This window comes from Labeo rohita, chromosome 23 (assembly GCF_022985175.1).
Source record: "Labeo rohita strain BAU-BD-2019 chromosome 23, IGBB_LRoh.1.0, whole genome shotgun sequence".
Classification (NCBI taxonomy): Eukaryota; Metazoa; Chordata; class Actinopteri; order Cypriniformes; family Cyprinidae; genus Labeo; species Labeo rohita.
In genome coordinates, this window is record NC_066891.1 from 20348871 (window position 1) to 20373770 (window position 24900).

Below are 24900 nucleotides of genomic sequence, written 5' to 3' on the forward strand. Positions count from 1 at the left end.
ACATGTGTAATGTTACAAACGTTTCTATTTCAGATAAACGCTGTTTTTCTGAACTTTCTATTCATCAAAGAAACGTGAAAATATATGTAATAAATGTTTTTGAGCAGCATATTAGTATATTAGCATTATTTCTGAAGGATCATGTGACTGGAGTAATGAATAATGATAATTTTGACACTAACGAGCAGCCTTTCAGTAGATCGCTTCACATTCAGAATTTGTCCCTTTTATTTGGTCATTTCCTCATGTTCCTCATGGAACCGGCTCCCCTCTTTCGTTTCCGCCCATATTCCTTTCTAGCCCGGCCGTGACGTCAGCGCACGACTCCCATTGAGCGGAGACGCTATTCACGATCATAAGACTAGGACGCCGCGTCTGAGGACCGCAGGTTGATTTACCCCTGTTTGAAGGCCGTTTATAGATATAGAAAATAATTTACGAAGAACTGACGAACTGTACTTCCACCTTCGTTTCTCTCCTAGACGGTAAGAAATGAGAGGAAAATCCTATCTGCGCGCCTAAATCCTGCTACACATGCATGCTGCCCTTGCTCGTGGATTAGTACTGTTGTAGTAGGTTTTTGAGCGAGAAAGCTTAACGCAACCCGGTGCTGACCGGTGAAGCAGCATTAAAGGGATAGTTCACCATTAGTTAAAAAGTGTGTCATAATTTTCCCACCCTCATGTGGTTTAATTACCCGCATGACTGACTTCTTCCTGGACCATAAAATAAAATGTTAAAGACTGACTGATTCAGTCACCGTTAACTGTATCTTATTTTCAGTACATTTAAAGTGAACGTTGACTGTGTCCGACATTCTGCATCTCTGTTTGTGTTTCGGAAGTGGACAGATTTTAATCATGTAACTGATGATAATCTTTATATTTTGGTTGACTATAACGTTGACAAGCAAACCAATATGGATTCTGAGCGCAGAACAGGGAGATTAAAGGCTCTAAATCTCCAACCCGTCAGTCAACACTGTATCGTTTGGCCTCCATCAGTATTGAAACTCTTCCCAGCAGGCTGTCAGCAGTATTTGCGGTTATTTGTTAGATTTGCATCTCAAACGATTGTCTGCTTGCTAATCCTCATACTGCCAGTTGTCAGACTGACAGATAGAGAAGTGATAGGTCTTTTACACTGTATTGCTATCAAGTGTTTGAGTTGTAATTATCTACCCATATCTGGTAAGTCATCATAGCTCGAAAAGCCTGTTAGATTATATGTACTATATGCTTTTCCATGGCTAATTTCATGCAGTATATGTGTTGTGTGGTCACATGGGTTCTGCATTGTGACTCATGACCTATAAACCACCTCACTACTTTCACTTTTCTCCTATTGCAGAACTCTATATGTTTTTTTTTTTTTGTTTTTTTTACAATGGAACTCAATGTGTAACCAAAACTGTTTTGTTACCAACAATCTTCAGTGCATTTTCTTTTAAATACCACAGAAAAAAGTCATACAGGTTTGGAACATGAGGACGAGTAAATAATGACAAAATTTGTATTTTTTGGTGAATTAAAGAAGTCCACTTCCAGAACAAAGATAATGTACTCACCCCCTTGTCATCCAAGATGTTTTATATCTTTCTTTCTTCAGTCATAAAGAAATTATGTATTTTGAGGAAACATTTTAGGATTTTTTTTTTAGGAATGGACTGCTATGGTGCCCTGAGTTTGAACTTCCAAAATGCAGTTTAAATGCGGCTTCAAACGATCCCAAATGTGCTTGTAAATGATCCCAGCCGAGGAAGAAGGGTCTTATCTAACGAAACGATCAGTTATTTTCGTACAAATAATACAATTGAAATGCTTTTTAATCTCAAATGCTCATCTCGTCTTGCTCTGCCTGAACTCTGTGTATTCTGGTTCAAGAGAAGGTACAGTATGTCTAAAAACTCCAATCGTATTTTCTCCCTGAACTTAAAAATCATTTCAAAATCATCCTACATCGCTGCAGAAGTACCGACCCAGTCTTTGCAAAGTGAACATGCAAAGAAGATCAAACACCCTTAACAAAAAAAGGTGAAACAGCGATATAGGGTGATTTTGAAGTTGATGTCTTTCTTTCTTCAGTCGTAAAGAAATTATATTTTTGATGAAAACATTTCAGCATTTTCGTTTCGCTAGATAAGACCCTTCTTCCTCGGCTGGGATCGTTTACAACCACATTTGGGATCGTTTGAAGCCGCATTTAAACTGCATTTTGAAAGTTCAAACTCGGGGCACCATAGAAGTCCACTATATGGAGAAAAATGCTGAAATGTTTTACTCAAAAAACATAATTTCTTCACGACTGAAGAAAGAAAGATATAAACATCTTGAATGACAAGGGGGTGAGTACATTATCTGTATATTTTTGTTCTGGAAGTGGACTTCTCCTTTTACCCCTCAGCGTTTAATTTATTGTCTTGCTTGCTGTGTTTTTTCTAGTTGTTTGAGTATCTGCTACCAGTTTTCCTTCATTTTCATCTTTAGCATGTATTTCATTCCTACACTTTTCTAAATTGCTGCATAACTCTTGAGTCCATCTCATTCAGAAAATCTGCTGAAAGCACCCATTAGCTAATTAACTCCACTTTCTTTGGAAGTTGTGCCAGAATTCGTTAAGGTTTTTGTTTAGTCAGTATTCCAGTAAACACAGCCTAACTAGCTCTGTGTTGTCTATGACAGGGGGTCGTATAGAGACTTTATTTTTCTGCAGTTAGAACAGTAGCATGTGATGGACTTACAAAATGAGAAGGAAAAATCCCCTCTTTGCCTAACATTACTTCAGAAATAATCAGAATAGTACTGTCAAAAAATTGCACACTACCATTCAAAAGTTTGAGGTGGGGAAGATTAATATATAAAATATATTTTAGGATGTAATTTATTAATCCTGTCGTCAGGGTCACATGGTCTTTCATGATCCATGTTATTCTAAAATGCTATTTTCATCTTCAAGAAGCATTTATTATTAAGATCATCAATGTTGAAAACAAGTGTTCTGCTTTTTTTGTGGGAAATGAGATACATTTTTTAGAATTCTTTGAATTGATTGTTCAAAAGAACAGCATTTACTTGAAATAGAAATATTTTGTAACATAAATGTATTTAGTCACTTTTGATCAATCCATCCTTGAATGTTTTTTTTTTTTTTTTTTTAACTTGCTGACCTTTTGAACTGTAGCGTATATATTTTAATATTACAGCGTTATTTGGTTATTATTTTAATATTCACTGTTCTTTTAGACAATTACTTTTAACATCTTTGGTAAACACTGCTGTTGTAATGAAGGTCACAGGCACAGAAATAGATTTGGATGTGACAAACCACTGATGATGTCTGACATGTTAGTTGTTTACTCATCTGTTGAGTTATTAGTCTGTCTGTTTCAGTCAGTTACACCCATTCGTCTGTATGAATCAAGTCATCCAAGCATACTAACACGAAGGACATTTTGACTGTATTTTGCAGTTTATTTCTGTGACTTTGTTTGGGCCGCCCGTACTTGATATACAACAGTACCTGGATAAAACAGAAAGCAAGAATCAAAAGTTAAAAGGATGGTTCACCAAAAATAAAAATTCTGTCATTACTTAATCTCTCTCATGTCATTCCAAACCCATAACAACTTAGTTCATCTTCAGCACAAATCAAGATATTTTTGATGAAATCCGAGAGCTTTCTGACCCTACATACAAAACAACGCAACTACTACACCAGGCCCATAAAGGTAGTAAGGACATTGTTAAAATACTTTTTTAGTGACTTTATTCAATCATTTTTCTCTTCCGTGTCAGTCTTCAACACGTTTACAACAGTACAATGACAGAGGTCAGAAAGCTCTCGGATTTCAGCAAAAATATCTTAATTTATGTTCCAAAGATGAACAAAGGTCTTAACTGGTTTGGAATAACAAGAGGGTGAGTAATTAATGACAGACTTTTCATTTTTGGGTGAACTATCCCTTTAATGATTGATGAAGACCGTACTTTTACTCTCAAGAAACATTTTGTTATATGAGATAGACTCTAGTTAAATACAAGTAAAAATCCTTTTTTGATACTGCTAATTTGGCTGTCTTTGTGACTTCTTACTATTTTGTGAGATACGGCTCTGTGTTGGTTGCCCTGACTGAGGAGATCTTTGTTGGGGAACCACCACACAGCAATCTCTCACAATTCTTACTCAACCTGATATATGGGGGCAGTGCAGCGTCACACTATATTTAACACAGACGCACTGACAGTTCCATGTGTTTAATTGCCAGAATGAGACTTCACTAGTTTATTAGACACTCTTTGACTCAAATGTCACATGACATGGTCACACTGGATTGATACAACCCTTATGTAACTGCTCTTTAAATGATCGTAATAAAGTTTACGAATACTGTTCTCTGAGGTCCGCTTATAATGTTATCAAGATTTTCACATCAAAAACCATCATAATTTAGAAGTAACAGGCTATTTTTACTCCTGTTTTTACCCTTCCCATTAGAACGCTCTGTTTGAACAGGCGTGGTGGATTATAGACTCGTAAGTACACCTCCACTGCTATGATTGGCTAACAATTGTGTATGTTTGACAGCCCACATCCTTTATAGAAGGACACTGCTATGATTTAGGTTAAAAATGCATAAATACTCATTACACATCAAACAATCTGTAATAACAGACAGAGCAATAGTGACCACGTAATAAAAACAGTTACTCACACTTGTATATAGTCGGCATGGCATCGTCCTTTAGTTTCAGTCTTTTTGAAAGTCCTGCATTAAAGTGTGCCTTAAAATCTAATCTGTGGTTAAAATTAAGTGAACAAAGGACCAAGATCTTAATAACATTCTTACTGGCTCTTCATTAAAAATGAAGTTCATCCACACTTTCCTAATGTTGGGATCATTTCACAGCTTTTCACTGCACAGCATCTTCAGAGTCATGATTTATCGTTTGATTTCTGGATAGACTGCATCGCGCATGCAGTCTATCCAGAAATCAAACGATAAATCATGATCATGGATGGGGCTAAACAGGCGGTGATGTAGAAGCAGACATTGATCTGCTTCTGTGGAGGCAGTGTTTAGTCACACTGTTACGTCATAAAGTGGCACATTCCACAACCTGCCGTTTTGGCAGATTGGCTTCAATAAAAGCTGCTTTTAGATTAACAAGAAAGTTTTGAGTTGTGAAACTTACAGGATGTTGTTATAGTACAGTAACCTCTTATATCTCAGAGGATCAAGGGAATTTTGATTTCTCAGTTCATGTCCCCTTCAAGAAGTAATTCTTACTGCATGGTCAAGAGATTGTTTTAATCCTCGTACATGGGTTGTTTCAATCTGGCTATGGTAGAATATAACACATTAACCATTTTGAATGCACCCCACTTGATATAAATGTGCATTAAGTAATGTTTCATATTTTGAAATGATTCAGTTTTGATAAATATTATATTGGAGTGATAACCCAGTGAGGTAAGAGGAAGAGTAGACCAACAGAGATGTACATGAAAATGACCTGAAACTCACCGCTCACATTGCACACATATTTAATGTAGGTCACTGTAAGCTGTCACAGGAAGAAACACACTCAGTCGCCTTTTCTCAAAACAGGGATTTCCAAACTTTTTTTGTCAGATGAGCCCTATTGTTCTAAATTATTCACTTGAAGAACCCCCTGAGATTTTAAATTAATAGTTCAATATTTTAACAGAGGAATTTGCATGTTTGTGGTTTTCTGATGTTGGTTAATGGTGACATAACATGCAGGTAAACAACTAAAATATAGATTTTTTTTTTTTTTAAATTGAAAGTTTATATTTTTATGATTAATTATTAGTTTATCAACTCACAAACCCTAGTTTGGTCCACTTCCAAAACAACAATTCACATATAATGTACTCACCCCCTTGTCATTCAAGATGTTCATGTCTTTCTTTCTTCAGTTGAAAGAAATTATGTTTTTCGAGGAAAACATTTTAGTATTTTTCTCCATATAATGGACTGATATAGTGCCCCGAGTTTGAGCTTCCAAAATGCAATTTAAATGCGGCTTCAAACGATCCCAGATGCGGTTGTAAACGATCTCAGCCGAGAAAGAGGGGTCTTATCTAGTGAAACGATAATTAGTTATTTTCATTAAAAAAAAAAACTATTTAAATACTTTTTAATCTTAAACGCTCGTCTTGCCTTTCTCTCCCTGAACTCCCCTGTGTATTCTGCCTTTAAGACAGTTAGGGTATGTCGAAAAACTCCATTCGTATTTTCTCCCTCAACTTCAAAAATCATTTCAAAATCATCCTACATCACTGCAGAAGTACAGACCCAGTCTTTGCAAAGTAAACATGCAAAGAAGATCAAACACCCTTAACAAAAAAGGTAAAACTGCGACATAGGACTATTTTGAAGTTGAGGGAGAACATAAGATGGGAGTTTTTCAACGTACCCTAACTGTCATGAACCGGCACAAAAACAGTCCAGGCAGAATAAGACAAGACGAGCGTTTGACATTAAAAATATAAATTGTAAAAATATAATATAAATTGTATTATTTTTTATTAAAATAACCGATCATTACGCTAGATAAGACCCTTCTTTTGAGGAATGTTTTCCTCAAAAAAACATTTTTTATTTAAGACTGAAGAAAGAAAGGCATGAACATCTTGCATGACAAGGGGGTGAGTACATTATATGTGAATTTTTGTTTTGGAAGTGGACTTCTCCTTGAAAGTTGTCAAAAAATTTAAATTCTGTCATATTTTACACACCCTCATGACTTTTTGGAAAAAATTAAATGCACATTAAATAATCTAAATATTGATTTTTCCATACATAGCTGTATAGAGGACAAACAAACCAAAAAAACACCATAAACTATCAAAAAGGGTGCATACAGCTTGTGCACTGTATCTCAAGTCTTCTGAAAAATAAGTACAAAATAGCATGAAATTTAAGTCCCTGAAAATGTTTGTCTCCACAGCTTCTCAGGGGGAGTAAATAATGACAAATCTTAAACAGTACTGTGGTGGGTTTTTACTCCGTATTTACACTCTTTGTCACTGACTGACACTCTTCTGTTTGACATTATCAGCCCATCTTCCAATTTCAGTGTTTTTATTTATTTATTTATTTATTTACGTCTTAAAGGATTAGTTCACTTCCAGAACAAACATTTACAGATAATGTACTCACCCTGTTGTCATCCAAGATGTTCATGCCGTTCTTTCATCAGTCATAAAGAAATTATGTATTTTGAGGAAAACATTTTAGGATTTTTCTCCATATAGTGGACTGCTATGGTGCCCCGAGTTTGAACTTTCAAAAAGCAGTGTAAATGTGGCTTCAAAGGGCTCTAAATGATCCCAACTGAGGTATAAAGGTCTTATCTAGTGAAATGATTGTCATTTTCTCAAAAAATATAAAAATGTCTACCTCAAATGTTTGTCTTGTCTAGCTCTGCCATGTGCATGCGTATATGTAATTCGGGTCAATACAGTTAGGCTCCCAAAACTCCCATCTCATTTTCTCCTCCAACTTTAAAATTGTTGCGGAAGGAGTACCGACCCAGTGTTTACAAAGTAAACATGCAAAGAAGGTCAAACGCTCTTTACAAAGAAAAGTAAAACAGCGATGTAGGACGATTTTAAGTTGGAGAGGAAAATGACCAGTTGTTTCGCTCGATAAGATGCTTATTCCTCAGCTCGTTTGGAGCTCTTTGAAGCTGCGTTTAAACTGCATTTTGGACGTTCAAGCTCGCAGACACCATAGAAGTCCACTGAATGCAGATAATTTTAGAAATGTTTTCCTCAAAAAACATAATTTCTTTGCGACTGAAGAAAGAAAGGCATGAACATCTTGGATGACAATGGGGTGAGTACATTATCTGTAAATTTTTGTTCTGGAAGTGAACTACTGCTTTAAGTCTCCAGATATATTTTGATGATGTGCCATTCCTGTCATAACTAAATTTGTTATGAGCACATGTGATATTCACAGTAGAAATCAAAGTAACTTGACTGGCAGATCTGTTTTAACAACTGTTCTATTGTTTCTGTGACCATTGCAGACTCCATGTCTCAGGCTGATGATACACGAGCAACTTTTTGAGCAATGTTGCTAGGCAGTGTTGCCGTCAACGGGCAACCAGGTGAGACACAGTGCTCACAACCGATCTAAAGTGTGCAGATAGACATTTGTTGCCTATTCTGTAAGGGAAAGTGCCCAAGCAACACCGTTTGGCAACATTGCTCAAAAAGTTAGTGGGTTAGTGAGGTGTCTGCAAGAATACTGTTTGCTACTGATATTTTAAAACATACCTCTCTCAGTCTTCCCAGGTTCTGGTACTAAAACCACATCATGTCACAAAGTTTCCTTTCACGGATATAATATGCAAAGTGCAACTGATGTCTTGTTTACCAGAAACTAAGACACTGTTATTTGTCCTGATAGCACTTTTATAGATATTTTTCCTTTTCTTTGGTTCAGACAGGTTGATCATGCCATTTTGCAGTGATTGGCCATAAATTATGATATAATGAAGCAGAAAATGATAATTTCACTGTTTTATAGTCCTGTATTTAGATTTAGTAGACTGACAGAAAGCAGAACAATGACAGAAGGCAACAATGACATGAAATTATGAACACTAATGAGTGTGTTTACGTCAAGAGACTTGAATAATAGAATATCAAGTTCCATGAGCATTATCGTGGTATTCTTGTAAAAAGTTGTGGATCTTGGTTTCTTCATGTCTGATATTAGAAAAATAGCAAGAAAGTTTTCATTAACAACACAAGACCATGTGACTTTTCATAAAAATGTCGCTTAGTGATCTCAGCTATTCATTCATCACATCTACTCCTCATCTGTTTGGTCTCTGTTTTTGTTTTTTGAGATCTTTTGTGCCCATCCCTCTGGCTTTTGAGCACCACCTGTTTGCCCCTTATGTTGTTTTGATAGGTGCTTCAGATCCTTTTAATTGCCTCTACTCTCGAGGGGGGTTGCATAAATAAAGATTTAATGCAATTTAATTAATAGTAATATTCCATCAAATTGAACTGAATAATCCTTATGTATTTTAATTGAATCAATGTACAATCCTTAATCAATTATTCAATTAAAATACTTAATCGATTATTCAGTTCAATTTGATAGAATTTTACAATTAAGTAAAAATTTGAAAATTTTCTGTTTTTCAAATTATTTTTTTCATTTAAACAAAATGAAAATGAGAAATATTGCAACCAGCTGAAATAAAATAAGTTTAAGTGCATACCACATTATAGCAGTCAAGTAGGCTGATAACCAATATTTTGAACCGATAAATATATGTCTGGTGTAAACATATAAATTAATGTCAAAATTAAAAATAACAAGGGCTCTGACAAAAATTTTCATTAAATGCATTTTAAAGAGAAGTTCACTTCCAGAACAAAATTTACATATAATTTACTCACCCCCTTGTCATTCAAGATGTTTGTCTTTCTTTTTTAAGTCGTAAAGAAATTATGTTTTTTGAGGAATACATTTCAGGATTTCTCTCCATATAGTGGACTTCAATGGTGCCCCTGAGATTGAACTTCCAACATGCAGTTTAAATGCAGCTTCAAATGGCTCTGAATGATCCCAGCCGAGGAAGAAGGGTCTTATCTAGCGAAACAATCTGTCATTTTCTAAACAAATTGACAATTTTTATACTTTTTAACCTCAAATGCTATTCTTGTCTCGTCTCTGCAATGCACATGCAAACTCTGTGTAATCCAGGTCAATACAGGTAGGTCGAAAAAGCCATCTCATTTTCTTCTCCGGCTTCAAAATCGTCCTGTATCGCAGTTTTACTGTTTTTTTGTTTTTTGTTTTTTTTTGTAAAGGGCTTCTTTGCATGTACACTTTGTAAACACTAGGCCAGTACTTCTGCAGCGATGTAGGACGATTTCGAGGTTGGGGAAGAAAACAAGAGAGTTTTTCAACATATTGTATTGACCCGGATTACACAGTTTTTGCATCACCAAGACAAGAAGTGCATTTGCGGTTAAAAAGTATATAAATTGTCAATTTGTTTAGAAAATAACCCATTGTTTCACTAGATAAGACCCTTCTTCCTTGGGTGGGATCATTTAGTGCCATTTGTAGCTGCATTTAAACTGTATTTCGGAAGTTCAAACTAACGGGCACCATAGAAGTCCACTATATGGAGATAATTTCTGAAATGTTTTCTTTAAAAAACAATTTCCTATCAACTGAAGAAAAAATACATGCACATCTTGGATGACAAGGGGGTGAGAAAATTATCTGTACTTATACCAATAACCATAAAAATGCTTAATATCAGCAACGATAATCTGCCAGGCCGACAATTAGTCGACCCCTATTTATGTTATATTTCATTTGTTAATTGTTGTTTTATTTCTAGTAATTATTTTTTTTTATGGTTTTAATTTTAGTTTTAAGTTTTGGTTGACAATAATAATTGGTTTTCAGTACGTCCACACTATTGCTGTATGTGTGTATATGTTCATTGTGAACAGACTCTCATCAAACATGCCCCGCTCACTCCTGCTATTCCATCCCTTTACAAACAGACCTTTTAAAACCAGCAGCACATAATACAAGCCACATCATTTCACCTGCTCGGATAGACAGAGAAAAGAGGATGCAAACAGAGTGACGTGGGAGGATGTTAGAACACAAACAGAGGGACCAGAGAACTTGATATGATGGTTAAACCTATACAGGAAAGACCCGGACACTCATGTTCATTAAGCTGTGGAGACTTTGGCAGCCGTCAGGCTGAGATGGCCACTAAAGATTTAGTCAGACCATATGGTGGTGCAGAGACAGGAGGGGGGAGGGAGTGTGCGAGAGAGGAAGAGAGATGGATGTTGTGTTTTAGTGTAAGGCTGCATTGCAGAGCCCTGCTCCTGATGAAAACGTTATTAGTAATCACATTTAATGAACCACTGAAGCAGGAAGTCCGTCTGCTAGCAACCTAGACACACACTTATTGCTGACACATTATTTAAAACAAAACATTATAGTAAAAATATAAATTAGATATAACATAGATTTTTCGTTTGCTGCAGTAAATGTAGGTGGTGTTTCTCTGCTGTCATGACGCTATGGTGTTGTGGGAGGTTGCCGGGGCGTTGATATGTGGTTGCTACAATGTTTTGAGTAGTTTTTAGCACATTGCAATGTGGTTTGGAGGGTTGCTAGGTCCAAAGTCTAAAGAGGCTTTGAGGTACCCAATGATGCTAGAATTATTCTTTTTTTTTTTTTTTAAGAATTATGTAGCAAGGATGCATTAAATTGATCAAAAGTGGCAGGAAAGGCATTCTAAAAGATTTCTGTTTAAAATAAATGCTGTCTTTGTATTCATCAATGAATCCTAACAAAAATATAACAGGGTTTTAGCAAAAATATTAAGCAGCATAATTGTTTTCAACATAATGTTGATAAATGTTTCTTCAGCAGCAAATGAGCATATTAGAATGATTTCTGAAGGATCATGTGACACTGAAGACTGGAGTAATGATGCTGAGCGCTCAGCATTACATCATAGAAATAAATTGGATTTTAAAAAATTAAAAAAGAAATTTATTTTAAATGGTATTATTTCACAGTGTTACTTTTTTTTTTTTACTGTATTTTTGGTGAATGTAACAGTCTTATACACCAAAAATCTAATCTAGATCAAATAGTCTAATACTTTTTTTTTTTTTTGCATTTTACTAAGAGAATCTATTGCCAAAGCAAAAAGCTTTTGATAAAGTAGTCAATGTGGCATCAGTGAATCGATCGTAAGGGTCAGAAAGCTCTCGGATTTCATCAAAAATATCTTAATTTGTGCTCCGAAGACGAACAAAGGTCTTAGAGGTTTGGAACGACATTAGGGTGAGTAATTAATGACACAATTTTCATTCTTGGGTGAGCTTACCTTTTAATTTGTAATTGGCTAAAAACGTAATAGCTCTCATTAAGCCACAGGATTTGAGGTATCATGTTTGTGGCGCAAATAAGTTTATTTAATTACATGATAATTATAATTATTAAGAATAATATGGGATTTGAAAATCCTAAGTATGAGCAATAGTAAATACTGTTAGAAGCATTTGAGCATGTTGTGTATTGCAATTTGTTTTGACACGTATCATCAAAGACTACTCTGAGGAAATGTCAATAATGTTCAGACATTCATTCAGAGGACAAGCAAAATTACTCAAACATACTCTATTAGTGAACCACACCTGGAGGAATTATGGGAGTGTCCCAGTTGAAGAAGCACACCGGTTTGAGAAGGGACAGAAATAACCCTTCACTTATTCAGATGCTCCGCTAATACTAATCTGCTAATACTCACTGACAAGCTGCACGATTAGCCTGGAGAGAAGGCGAAACTGCACAGCACAGAAAGCTCCTCGGATGAGGAAAAGCTGTGTTTGTACTCACTTAAAGAGTTGTAACAAGTGTTTGCAAATTATTGGTTATTTTATTGGTCTGTTGTGTTGTGACAGTGAAATGTTTCCTCTCCTAGCAGCCATTTTGGGTGGGTTTGTCTTAACCTGAATTACTCTGGGTTAATGGGTTAATTGTCTTTGATTCATACTGGAGGATGTAACTCCTGATCCTCCCTGTGTGGAAGACATTGACTTCCTCTCTCTTTCTGCATGTTTTCACTTGTACACATACCTGACAACATATAATCATGTAGCTACTGTAATACTCTGGCTGAGCCAGTTTATCTCTCTGCATAAAGTAAGCTTAATACATTTTTAATGAGGGGAAAACATGTTTAATTGTCCTGAAATTAATGCCACACTGCAAAAAATCTTTTTGCAAATTATGTAGTCTTAATTTTCTTTATCTAGCTTAAAATTGTTGATTAATCCAATTTAAGCTTGCGATTTTGAAAAAGCTCAACATTGTTCTTTTTGCTACTTGAATCAGATTCAGATCATGTTGATTTATGAGTTAAATGCACGTGAATGCTACCACAAAACCATAATTACAAGTGGGAAATGTTCTTGACAAGCCCTGAGCTTCTGAGTTAAGGGTATGTCGGTGAGAAAACGTGTTAGAAGTGTTAATGCAAGGGATAGATACAGTAAAGAACGCCATACTCAGAAGGAAAGCAGCATCTCTCCCTTCCTCTCCAGCTCCTCCCTGAATGCTAGGAGTCACATGACTTCTTTCAGCTGTGTGGATCCTCTGCAGACCTCAGTATGAGTGTACACACTGTTAATGCACTGACTTAGAACAGGGACAATTGGGGGAAATTATGAACCTATGACTCTCACTGATGTAATAATGGTGGTACTCTGTTTTTTTTTTTTCTGCACTGAAGGGTATGGATAATGGGTTTTAGAGTCTCAGAAATGCTATTATATAATGATAAAATCACCTCAAGTTTTATTTTGCACATGTATGCTTTAATTTTCTGTATGTTATGCTGCTTTGTGAAAAAGACAAAGACAGAAAAGCAGTGCTAGAATAAAAGCAGATGCAGGAGTATATATAGCACATTAAACATGTTTCTCTGCTTTTTCTTTCAGACAGAGAAGGTGGTTGTGGTGTGAGGGGAGTGTGTGTGCACGTGTGTGCGAGTAATGGCGGAGCAGCAGAGACAGCGTTCACTCTCCACGGCGGGGGAATCACTATACGTGGTCCTGGGAGTTGATAAGAACACACCACCAGAAGACATAAAGAAATCCTACAGGTGAGACGCACTGACAGACATAGGAATATTGTTCCAACATTGCCATTGCACAGAATTTTTTTGGGGTGGGGATCCTTTCCTTTTATTTTTTTCTTTTTGTAATTTAATTCATAAATGATTATGCGAAGAAACAAAAATTTCAGTGTCTTAAAGGGATAGTTCACCCAAAAATGAAAATTCTGTCATTTACACTGCCTTGTGTCATTCCAAACCTGTATGCGTTGCCACATAAGAAACAAAGTCATACAGGTTTGGAAAGTGAGGTTGAGTAAATGACATTTTTGGATGAACTATGCATTTGCGTTTCCAATTAAATTCACTAGAGGGTGACAGAGAACTTTTTCCTCACTTCCTCTTCCCTTTTCTACTCACATTACCGATTACGTTTGCTAACATTTATTTTAATATAATACTTTTCTAAAATGTGACCCTGGACCACAAAATCAGTTATAATTTTTATTTTATGTATAAATAAGCTTTCCATTGATGCATGGTTTGTTAGAATAGGAGAATATTTGGCTGAGATACAACTATTTAAAAATCTAAGGGTGCAAAAAAATCAAAATATTGAGAAAATCGCAGTTAAAATTGTCCAGATGAAGTTCTTGGCAATGCATATCACTAATCAAAAATTAAGTTTTGATATATTTACAGTAGGAAGTTTACAAAATATCTTAATTGAACATGATCTTTTCTTAATATCTTAATAAATTTTTGGCATAAAATCAATAATTTTGACCCATACAATGTATTGTTGGCTTTTGCTACAAATATATCCATGCTACTTATGACTGGTTTTGTGGTCCAGGGTCATAAATAGTATTTTACATGTTATTTTTAAATAATAGCAGCTAGTTAGCATACCATTTAGTTATCAGAAGGGGAAGTTGTCATAATCAGGTGAAATTCTATGTAGGGCTGCACAATTAATTGAATTTCTAATCATGATTACAATTACAGATGCCACAATTATGTAATCGTTAAAAGGCACAAAAAAAAAGAAAAATTCCACTTACAATATTTTGCTTTCTTAAGATCACAATTACAGTTTCAAAGGAATAATCGACAATTGTGATTTTTGTCATAATCGTGCAGCCCTACTTCTATGCATTTTGTTCCTTAACACAGAAGTAAGCCTATGGGCGAGATTTCCGGTTCATTATTCCCTATAGGGAAATAACAAAAAGAACAACAACAATGTGCAGTACATGCTAAAAATGTTTGCTCTACAAACCAGTGAGCTCATAATTAAGATAATACATTAAAATAATACGTGACCCTGGACCACAAAATCAGTCTTAAGTCGCTGGGGTATATTTGTAGCAATAGCCAAAAATACATTTTATGAGTCAAAATGACTGATTTTTCTTTTATGCCAAAAATCATTAGGAAATTAAGTAGAGATCATGTGCCATGAAGATATTTTGTAAAATTCCTACTGTAAATATATAAAAACTTAATTTTTGATTAGAAATATGCATTGCTAAGAACATCATTTGGACAACTTTAAAGGTGATTTTCTCAATATTTTGAATTTTTTTTTTTTTTTTTTTTTTTTTTTTTTTTTGCACCCTCAGATTCCAGATATTGAAATGGTTGTATCTCGGCCAAATGTTGTTCTATACCATACATCAATGGAAAGCTTATATATTCAGCTTTCTGATGATGTATAAACCTCAATTTCGAAAAATTGACCCTTATGACTAGTTTTGTGATCCAGGGTCACATGGTAAGACGCACCATTTTGCAACATCAAGCAGCAAAACAAGCTGTTTTGTACAGCTAAAAATAGCTGGACACGGATGAGACTGGAAGCCAGACATAAAATTTACAAATGGCTACAACAAATATAATTTTTGTATTCCCCTTTGCTCCAATAGCAAAAGGAAAAAAATCCATTCAAGCATTTCTCTGACTCTCCAAAAAAGGAACTAAATATTGGGAGTTTATGTTGGTCAGAGGAGACCAGTTCATGCACATTCCAAGATAATAAAACACAAAGTATAGTGTTATAAACGCCCATGGAAAAACCTTGCTTGATTTACAATGTTAGTGGAAACATCACATCAACACATTTCTAACATAGTCATAGTTTATAGCCTATTTTAACATAGTCATAGTTTAACATTAACACACCTAAAAGGAGATTGGCAAAGATGCCAGGCAAAGGTCATGGTTGCATTCATCTTCAGGAAGTTCAGTTATTTCCGCTCTTCTAAATTGCAGAAAACTTGCTTTGAAGTTCCACCCAGACAAGAATCCTGACAATCCAGATGCGGCTGAGAAATTCAAAGAAATCAACAATGCTCATGCCATTCTGTCAGACCCCACCAAACGCAACATCTATGACAAATACGGATCTCTGGGCCTCTACGTGGCAGAACAGTTTGGAGAGGAGAATGTTAACACATACTTTGTATTGTCCAGCTGGTGGGCCAAGGTTAGTCATACACTAGCACACACATGACCATTAAGATATATACTAAGTTTAGACCACTACCATTCAAAAGTTTGGAGTCAGTTATATATAATATACAAGTATATGTATGTGTGTGTGTGTGTGTGTGTGTGTGTGTGTATATTCAAAAAGGAAAACTGTATTTCTTGAGCAGCAAATCATCATATTAGAATGATTTCTGAAGGATCATGTGACACTGAAGATTGGAGTAATGATGCTGAAAATTCAGCTTTAACATCACAGAAGTAAATAGCATTTTACAATATATTAAAAAAACAAACAAACAAATAAAAAACCTTGATGAGCATAAGAGACGTCTGACCCCAAGCTTTTGGATGGTAGTGCATATACTAAATTTGTGCACATGCTGTTATTTATGTTAAATTCCCTTTTTTTTTTTGGTCTTCTGGACAGGCATTGTTTATATTCTGCGGAGTGGCCACAGGCTGTTATTTCTGCTGTTGTCTGTGCTGCTGTTGTAACTGCTGCTGTGGGAAGTGTAAACCTCATCCTCCTCGATCAGATGAGCCAGATTTCTATGTGTCTCCTGAAGACTTAGAAGCTCAGATGCAGTCTGATGAGAGAGGTGAGAAACACTGACACACATTCATCCACAACAGTCAAATAAACATGGTAATGTTGACATGAAATCAAAACGGAAGGTTTGTGGCTGTTAGTCCATGTCTGTGAGCTTTTTAATCCCATTCATAAGATACTTATAAAGCATAGTGTAATAAACTTCCAGAAGTCCAGTAAAATGTTTTCTAGATTGAGCCTGTCCTGTTTTCTTACTACCACCTGCCACTGACAACCAATAGCAAGTAGCAATTCATGGTTTGTTGACTTAAAGGGATAGTTCACCCAACAATTAAAATCATTTAGTCACCCTCAGGTTGTTTCAAACGGTATGATTTGTTTCTTCTGTAAAAAAAAAAAAAAAAAAAAAGAAGTACAAGATATGTTGATGAATGTTGGTATCCAAACAGTTTTTGGTTCCCAGTGAATTCCATAGTATTTTTTTGCATACTATGGAAGTAAGTGGGGAACAGCAAAAGAAGAAAGAAAGGAAATCAAACAGGTTTGTAACAACTTGACATAACAAAATGACGTGAGTTTTCATTTTTGAGTGAACTGTCCTTTAATGTGTTTTTTTATTAATTATTAATGATTACTCACTTATTATTATTTTATTTTATTTTGTTTTTTTCTACTGTTATTTTAGTGTTTAGTCATATAAATAATCAAACATAGCAAAGAATGTAGTTCTGCAGGAAATGCAAAATAAGTCACCTTAACCCAAATTATTTATTTTACTTTATTAAAATTTAAATAAATGTTAAATTGCAATAAAAAAATCATTAAAAATGTGTATATTTCTTTTAAATGTTAATTATTAAAAAACAATATTTAGACAAAAAAAACCAACTTTACAGTTGCTTTAAAAACTTATAGTAAAACTGAAATGTAATCAAAATGAATGAATATTAAAATGTTGTGATGAGTTTTATTTTATTTTTTGTCTAGTGTTTATGATTTATTTATTTTTTAATTAATACATCCTACACATTTTCCGTGTGCATGAGTACTTAAATGACAGATTAAATTTGCTAACATTTATTTTAATATAAAATACTATTATTTTACATGCTATTTTTAAATAGTACCTAGTTAGCATACCATGGTGTTATCAGAAGCAGAAGTTGTCATAGTCGGGTGAACTTCTATAGTAGTAATAATTTAAATATAAATATAATTTTAGCTTTCCCATTTGCTTCGAAAGCAAAATGTTAAAATTATAGCATTTAAAACTGATTTTAGTTTCTAGTATTTATTTTATTTTATTTTATTAATTTTTTTTTTTGTTTGTTTGTTTTGTTTTTGTTTTTTTCGGATGTTTTTTTTAAGTAATACATGTTATTAATTATTATTAATTTTAATATCAGCCACTTATCGGTTTCTGGTCATTACTTTAAAGGAGAAGTCCACTTCCAGAACAAAAAATTTACAGATAATGTACTCACCCACTTGTCATCCAAGATGTTGATGTCTTTCTTTCTTCAGCCATAAAGAAATTATGTTTTTTGAGGGAAACATTTCTGCATTTTTCTCCATATAATGGACTGATATGGTGCCCCGAGTTTGAGCTTCCAAAATGCAGTTTAAATGCGGTTTCAAACAATCCCAAATGCGGTTGTAAATGATTCCAGTCAAGGAGGAAGGGTCTTATCTAGCGAAACGATCATTGAACAAAATACAATTTAAATACTTTTTAATCTCAAATGCTTGTTTCGCCTTGCTCTCCCTGAACTCTGTGTATTCTGACTCAAGACAGTTAGGGTATGTCGGAAAACTCCAAGCGTATTTTCTCCCTCAACCTTAAAAAATCATTTCAAAATCATCCTACATCGCTGCAGAAGTACCGACCCAGTCTATGCAAAGTAAACATGCAAAGAAGATCAAACTCCCTTAACAAAAAAGGTAAAGCAGCGATTATAGGAATGATTTTGAAGTGGTGGGAGAACATGGGATGGGAGTTTCTCAACATACCCTAACTGTCATGAACTGGAAAAAAACAGTTCAGGTAGTGCGATACAAGACGCACTTTTGACATTAAAAAGTATATAAAGTGTATTATTTTTATGAAAATAACCGATCGTTTCGCTAGATAAGACCCTTCTTCCTTGGCTAGGATCATTTACAACCGCATTTGGAATCGTTTGAAGCTGCATTTAAACTGCATTTTGGAAGTTCAAATTCGGGGCACCATAGAAGTCCACTATATGGAAAAAAATCCTGAAATGTTTCAAAAAACATAATTTCTTTACGACTGAAGAAAGAAAGACATGAACATCGTGGATGACAAGGGAGTGAGTACATTATCTGGAAATCTTTGTTCTGGAAGTGGACTTCTACTTTAAAATAATTAGCTGTTATTCGTATCAGACAGAACTTTTATTATGTAATGTTTAATGTTCATGTTAATGTCCTCTTGAGTTTGGAGGTGTGTATTAAACTAAATGCTGTTGAGTTTGTTTTGTAATGTTAAGACCTTCAACATATCGTACTTTTACCTCCTTATTTTTAAATAGGAAATGCATTTATAAACAAAACTATTAATCAAACTGTTTAAATGGGTATTTAATAAATGTCCATAGCACAGCTTAGTGCATATTATTGTAAAGGAATAATGATTGTCTCATAACCTTTCATCACAATGTCATCATTTTATCTGTATCTGAAAACTTTTCTTTTCTGCTGACATAACTAAGGCCGTGCAGGTGGGTCAACAATATCATTGGTTTCAATCAAATCCCATAAATAAAATTAAGTCCTGACCGATATTTTTGCCAGTGTCATTTAGTATTACAGTCAAAATGCCTTCAGATTGTTTATTTAGCCAGTGAAAATCTGTTCAGTATTTAAAGTCACTTTCTGGCACTCGCTATCATGCCTGTAATGCTTAGCAACAGGGTTCAGTTTGAGCTGTTAGCCGGTCATATTATAAAGCAGCGTGACACTGGTGTGTGTTTCCACAGATGGCAGCAGCCCCATCGTGATGCAGCCGTCCTCTGCCACAGAGACCACTCAGCTGACTGCAGACTCTCACCACACCAGCTACCGGACAGACGCCAGCTATTAAACCTCCCTCTCTCTCACACACACACACACACATACACACACACACATGGGACCACCATGCCAGAAGAGGTCACGGTGGGCAATGGCTGATCCAGAGGAAAGAGGATGAGCGGTTAGTTAGTATCACTGAAAAACCTGAAAAGCTCCACTGTACAGGGCAAGAAGTGAGTTTTTTTTTATTTGCCTTTAAACCTATATTCCCAAACTTACTGCTGTGTTATATTCAACACACGCACACAAACACACACACACACACACATATAAGGACTTTCTTACAGTGTCCATACAGTCTTCCTGCTATGTTCTGTGGCTCTTGTTGTGCAATTTGCACTAGTTATCACACTGCATTTATCTAAATAATGAATGAAAATAATTTTAATCAGTCATTTTTTTTTTTTTTTTTATCAGTCAGTTTTGATAATGGTTAATAGGGATGCATGATATTAACGGACCGATATCGGAATCGGCCAATAATGGCTTTAAATGTACATTATTTAAATGTACGACCCAGTATGAAAAATTACGCTGTGTCTTGCCGATAAGAGGAATAACTCACATGTGCTCAGGGTGTGCTAGCGATTAGATCATGTCAGCAGTGTTGCTCATTCTTGATGAAAGTTTTGCCTGAATGATGATTAGTTTTACTATTTTGGATCGCTACATTCAATTTGAGAATGCACGTACAGAATGATGCATTCAGTGTGTGATAGAGTAAACGGTATTAGCATTAGTTTTACTTTACTGTAATTATAAAAGGACTTCATTATTGTTTATTTAATTCTAACAAATAAGTTCTTGTTAAAAACGAACCAAAATTAAAAATAATTAGCTTATAATTTTCACATTGGAGAGACTTGGTGTTGTTTCCAAACAAAAGGAAATATATCGACATTGGCTGTCGGCCAAAATGAGTTGAAAAATATCAGCATATTGGCAAAAATCCAATATCGTGCATCCCCAATGGCTAATGAAGCTGGCGTTACACTAATTAATAGTTGTACCATTCAAAAGTTTGGGGTCAGTAATTTTTTTTTTTTTTTTTTTTTGTTCCAGAAAAAATGTGTTAAATTGATTAGAAGTGACAGTAAAGACATTTATAATGCTACAAAAGATTTGTTTCAAATTAGTGCTGTTCTTTTGAGCTTCATGTTCGTCAAAAGTCCTTAAAAACACAAAAATACTAAGCAGCACAACTGTTTTCAACACTGATAATAAAAAAAAATGTAAAAATAATTTCTGAAGGATCATGTGACACTGGAGACTGGAGTTATGATCATGAAAATTCAGCTTTTCCATCACATGAATAAACTGCATTTTAAAATATATTAAAAATAAAAACAAAACAAATCTTACCGACCCCGAACTTTTCAAACTCAGTTATTGACCTTTCCATGCATTTGATTGGCTCTAACTAGCACAAACCTCACAATTGCATCATAAACGTTGTCCTGGGTTGTTTTCATATTTCCACATTTTTTTTTTTTTTTTTTAACAAACAGACCTGTGCCATTTTCATTAAGCAGAAATCACAGTATGTAAGTTGTAATCCTTCAGGTTCAAATAGTTTCTTTACATCAACAGGAAATGGTTTTGAGTATTCTGATATGTTTATTTTTCTAAACAGTAGGGCAGTGTAGTGTAGTCACTGAGGACACTTTGCTGTGTCATGTTGTGTATGTTTATGTGAGCTGTCTCTCGTGTTAATGGCATCTGGTGGGCATGTGCTGTCAAATATAACCATGCAGTGATTAGCTGTGCTTAATTTCAGCCACATATTTTACTGTGGTAGTGTGTGTGTGTGTGTGTGTGTGAGATCAATCACTGGAGCAGGAGTTTGGGGTTGTCAGATACGTACAAACACATACCTTTGTGCCAGGTTATTTAATCTTGAACAGGTGTAGTTCCATCTGTATTCCCAAGGCTTTGGTGAGGCAAAGGTAAAGAATTAGCATTTGCATTCCTCAGGATTGTGGTTTCAGAAAGCATAAGCCCATTCTCAGACAGCTGCGTTCAATACAAGCACATATGGATTGTGGGTACAGGGGTTCAACTGCACAAAACATACAGTATGCTTCCAGTATGGTTCAGTAACATCATTACTTGAGTCTGTAGTTTCACACTGACCCAAAATTGTTAACTGATGCATCCTTTTTAGTGTGATACATTTTTGAAAATGTATTTAAATAACTTATTGTACCCAGTATTTGATCTTGTTCCCTAGTGCCATGGTTTAATGTCATCAGTTCAACATAATATTAGTTCATACGCATTAACAGTATTTTTACTGTTATTATGCCAGAAAATATGCATAACTCTGTGATCTGTATCCTTCAGACTATCACTTGATTTGATCATCTCATAAACACAATTCAGGGTTCCCAGAAAACTGGGAATATCACGGAAGTGTTGAAAAAATATTGAAAATGTCTATTCTTTATACTTTTTCTAGCTTTGCTCAGTCCCAAAATATTTTAGAGGCTAAATTGCTCCTCATGAACTAAAATCCTTAAAAAATGTGGAGCCCTGACAATTGCATCCTCCTTTTTAGATCTTTTCCTTTATCTCTTAGAATACATGCATATTTTTATTTCATTTATTTTTATTTTTTAATAGGAGTGAACATAAACATACAGACTTAAGTGTAGGGAATCTTAATTTCTCTGTGTGTGTGTGTATGTGTGTGTGCTGTTTGAAACTGAGATCTTAATCAGTGTACCATCATCTGCTGTATGTTTTGTGTTTAAATATGTCATTTCTTTAAGATGGATTAGCTGTCCCTGTTTGTGCATACATTCATTTACATGCACTTGAAACGGGATATATGGTAAACTTGTGTAATTTACTCCAAATGTGTATGTTTTAGTTGTTTAGGCTCACATTGTGAATATTTCATAGGTCTGTAGGTTTGTCTCGTAGTTTTTTGTATTTTATTTATGTCTAAATCATTAAGCAGATTATTAGTGATCATGTTTCTAAGCATTTCTAAGACTGAACTGTTCACAATGTGTAACGCTTTTTATTTGCAAAATATTATTTCTCAACACAAGCTCCACTGTAACAAAGATACTGATCTGTTTATTGGTTTCAGTTATCACAGTTTTCCTTTCCATTTATTTGTTGTATTCATTCATTCATGATCATAAACGACAACAAAAACTCATGTGGCTTCCTGTTGCTTCTAATTTAAGACTAAGAGAATGAATGGAGCATTGTGTGTGAATGCAACACCTGAACAGAATCATGTTGGAAATGAAGGGAATGGTATAAACGTGGTGATGAGAAACAATATTTTATTTATTATTTTCTTATGGTTTTTAATAAATTAGATTGTTCAATATGTGTAAACGAATATGACTCTTGTACAGAATGGCTGAATTCTTTTGTGCGTTCTGGATAAATCAGCTGAAATTGTTGTAGCATGAATATAATGTGTCAGAGAGACATAACATGGATAATTGGTCTGAATTACAGCTGTAAAATAAATGTGAAGGAAGCTAAAAAAAAAAAAGTTGTGTTTATGTGTGTGTTTGTGCAAAGGAAATGATGATCTGCAAAATTAAATGCTAATGTTGCTTTAAATTGGGTTAAATTGATCAAAAGTGACAGTAAAAACATTTATAATGTTACCAAAGATTTGTTTCAAATCAGTGTTGGTCTTTTGAGCTTTGTGTTCATCAAGTCCTTAAAAACAAAAATATTAAGGAGCGCAACTATTTTTAACATTGATAATAAAAAGTTTTCTGATCAGTAAAAACTGAATAATAAAATATTTCTAAAGGATCATGTGATAGTGAAGACTGGAGTCATGGTGCTGAAAATTAAACTTTGCTATCACAAGAATAAATTACTTTTTAAAAATCACTTACAGGAATATTTTAAAAACAAAGTTTTGTTTTGGACCCCATTGAGTGTGATTATACGTCGCTCAGTTGAAGGGTAGCTATGTTTTGATGCTGGGATGCTGGTTAGGTATGTTTTGGTGCTGGTTTAAGCTGGTCCTTTGCTGGTTTATGCCGGTTTATGCTGGTCATGTTGCTGGTCAAGGACCAGCATAAACCAGCTAAGGACCAGCTTAAACCAGCACCAAAACATACCTAACCAGCATCCCAGCATCAAAACATAGCTACCAGCATATGCTGTTTTTTCACCAGGGTCAACAGTGCAAAGATATCAGTATAACAGTTTGCAAACATAATGTCACATTTACCTCAGAAAGATCATATTTGGTGACCATAAACTTGTTAGTCAGCTAGAAAAATGAAAAAGCACTAAATAGTCATGGCCAAAAATTTTGGCACATTCAGAAAATGGAACACCTCAGAAAACAGTTGTAAAGATCATGTTTAGATATTTGTTTGCATTGAACAATACAAAAAAACAGAAAAAATGTCAAATCTAAAACAATTTGACAAAATTATTGGCACCCTTAACTTAATATTTGGCAGCACCCCCTTTGGAAAAAAGTAATAACTGAAATAAATCGCTTCCTGTAACTATGAGTTTCTTACACCTCTCTACTGGAATTTTGAAGCATTTATCTTTTTCAAACTGCTCCAGGTCATTCAGGTTTGAAGGATGCCTTCTCCCAACTGCTGTTTTGAGATCTCTCCACAGGTGTTCTATGGGATTCAGATCTGGACTCATTGCTGGCCATTTCAGAACTCTCCAGCGCTTGGTTTGTAACCGTTTCTGAGTGCTTTTTGAAGTGTGTTCAGGTCATTGTCCTGCTGGAAGACCCATGACCTCTGATGGAGACGAAGCCTTATGACACTGGCCACTACGTTGCACCCCAAATTTCTTTGGTAATTATCAGATTTCATCACACCATTCACACAGTCAAGGCAACCAGTGCCAGAAGCAGCAAAGTAACCCCAAAACATCTTTGAACCTCCACTATGTTTGACTGTAGGGACTGTGTTCTTTTCTTTGTACGCCTCATTTCTTTTTCTGTAAACAGTGCCATGATGTCCTTTACCAAAAAGCTCTACTTTTGCACTACTTTCTGTCCACAGTACGCTCTCCCAGAAGGATTGTGGCTTTGTCACATAAGTTTTGGCAAACTCCAGTCTTGATTTTTATGCCTTTGTGTCAGCA

At 35.0% G+C, this 24900-nt stretch overlaps 1 protein-coding gene across 1 annotated transcript; it reads left to right on the forward strand.

Moving 5' to 3' along the window:
• The first annotated feature begins 297 nt into the window (after positions 1-297).
• dnajc5ab (DnaJ (Hsp40) homolog, subfamily C, member 5ab) lies at positions 298-22964 on the forward strand. Its single transcript, XM_051096830.1, has 5 exons — positions 298-485; positions 13546-13709; positions 15936-16149; positions 16582-16753; positions 19704-22964. Exons 2-5 carry the CDS (start codon positions 13600-13602, stop codon positions 19805-19807), a joined length of 600 nt encoding a protein of 199 aa, XP_050952787.1. The 5' UTR covers positions 298-485; positions 13546-13599; the 3' UTR covers positions 19808-22964.
• Positions 22965-24900: the final 1936 nt, after the last annotated feature.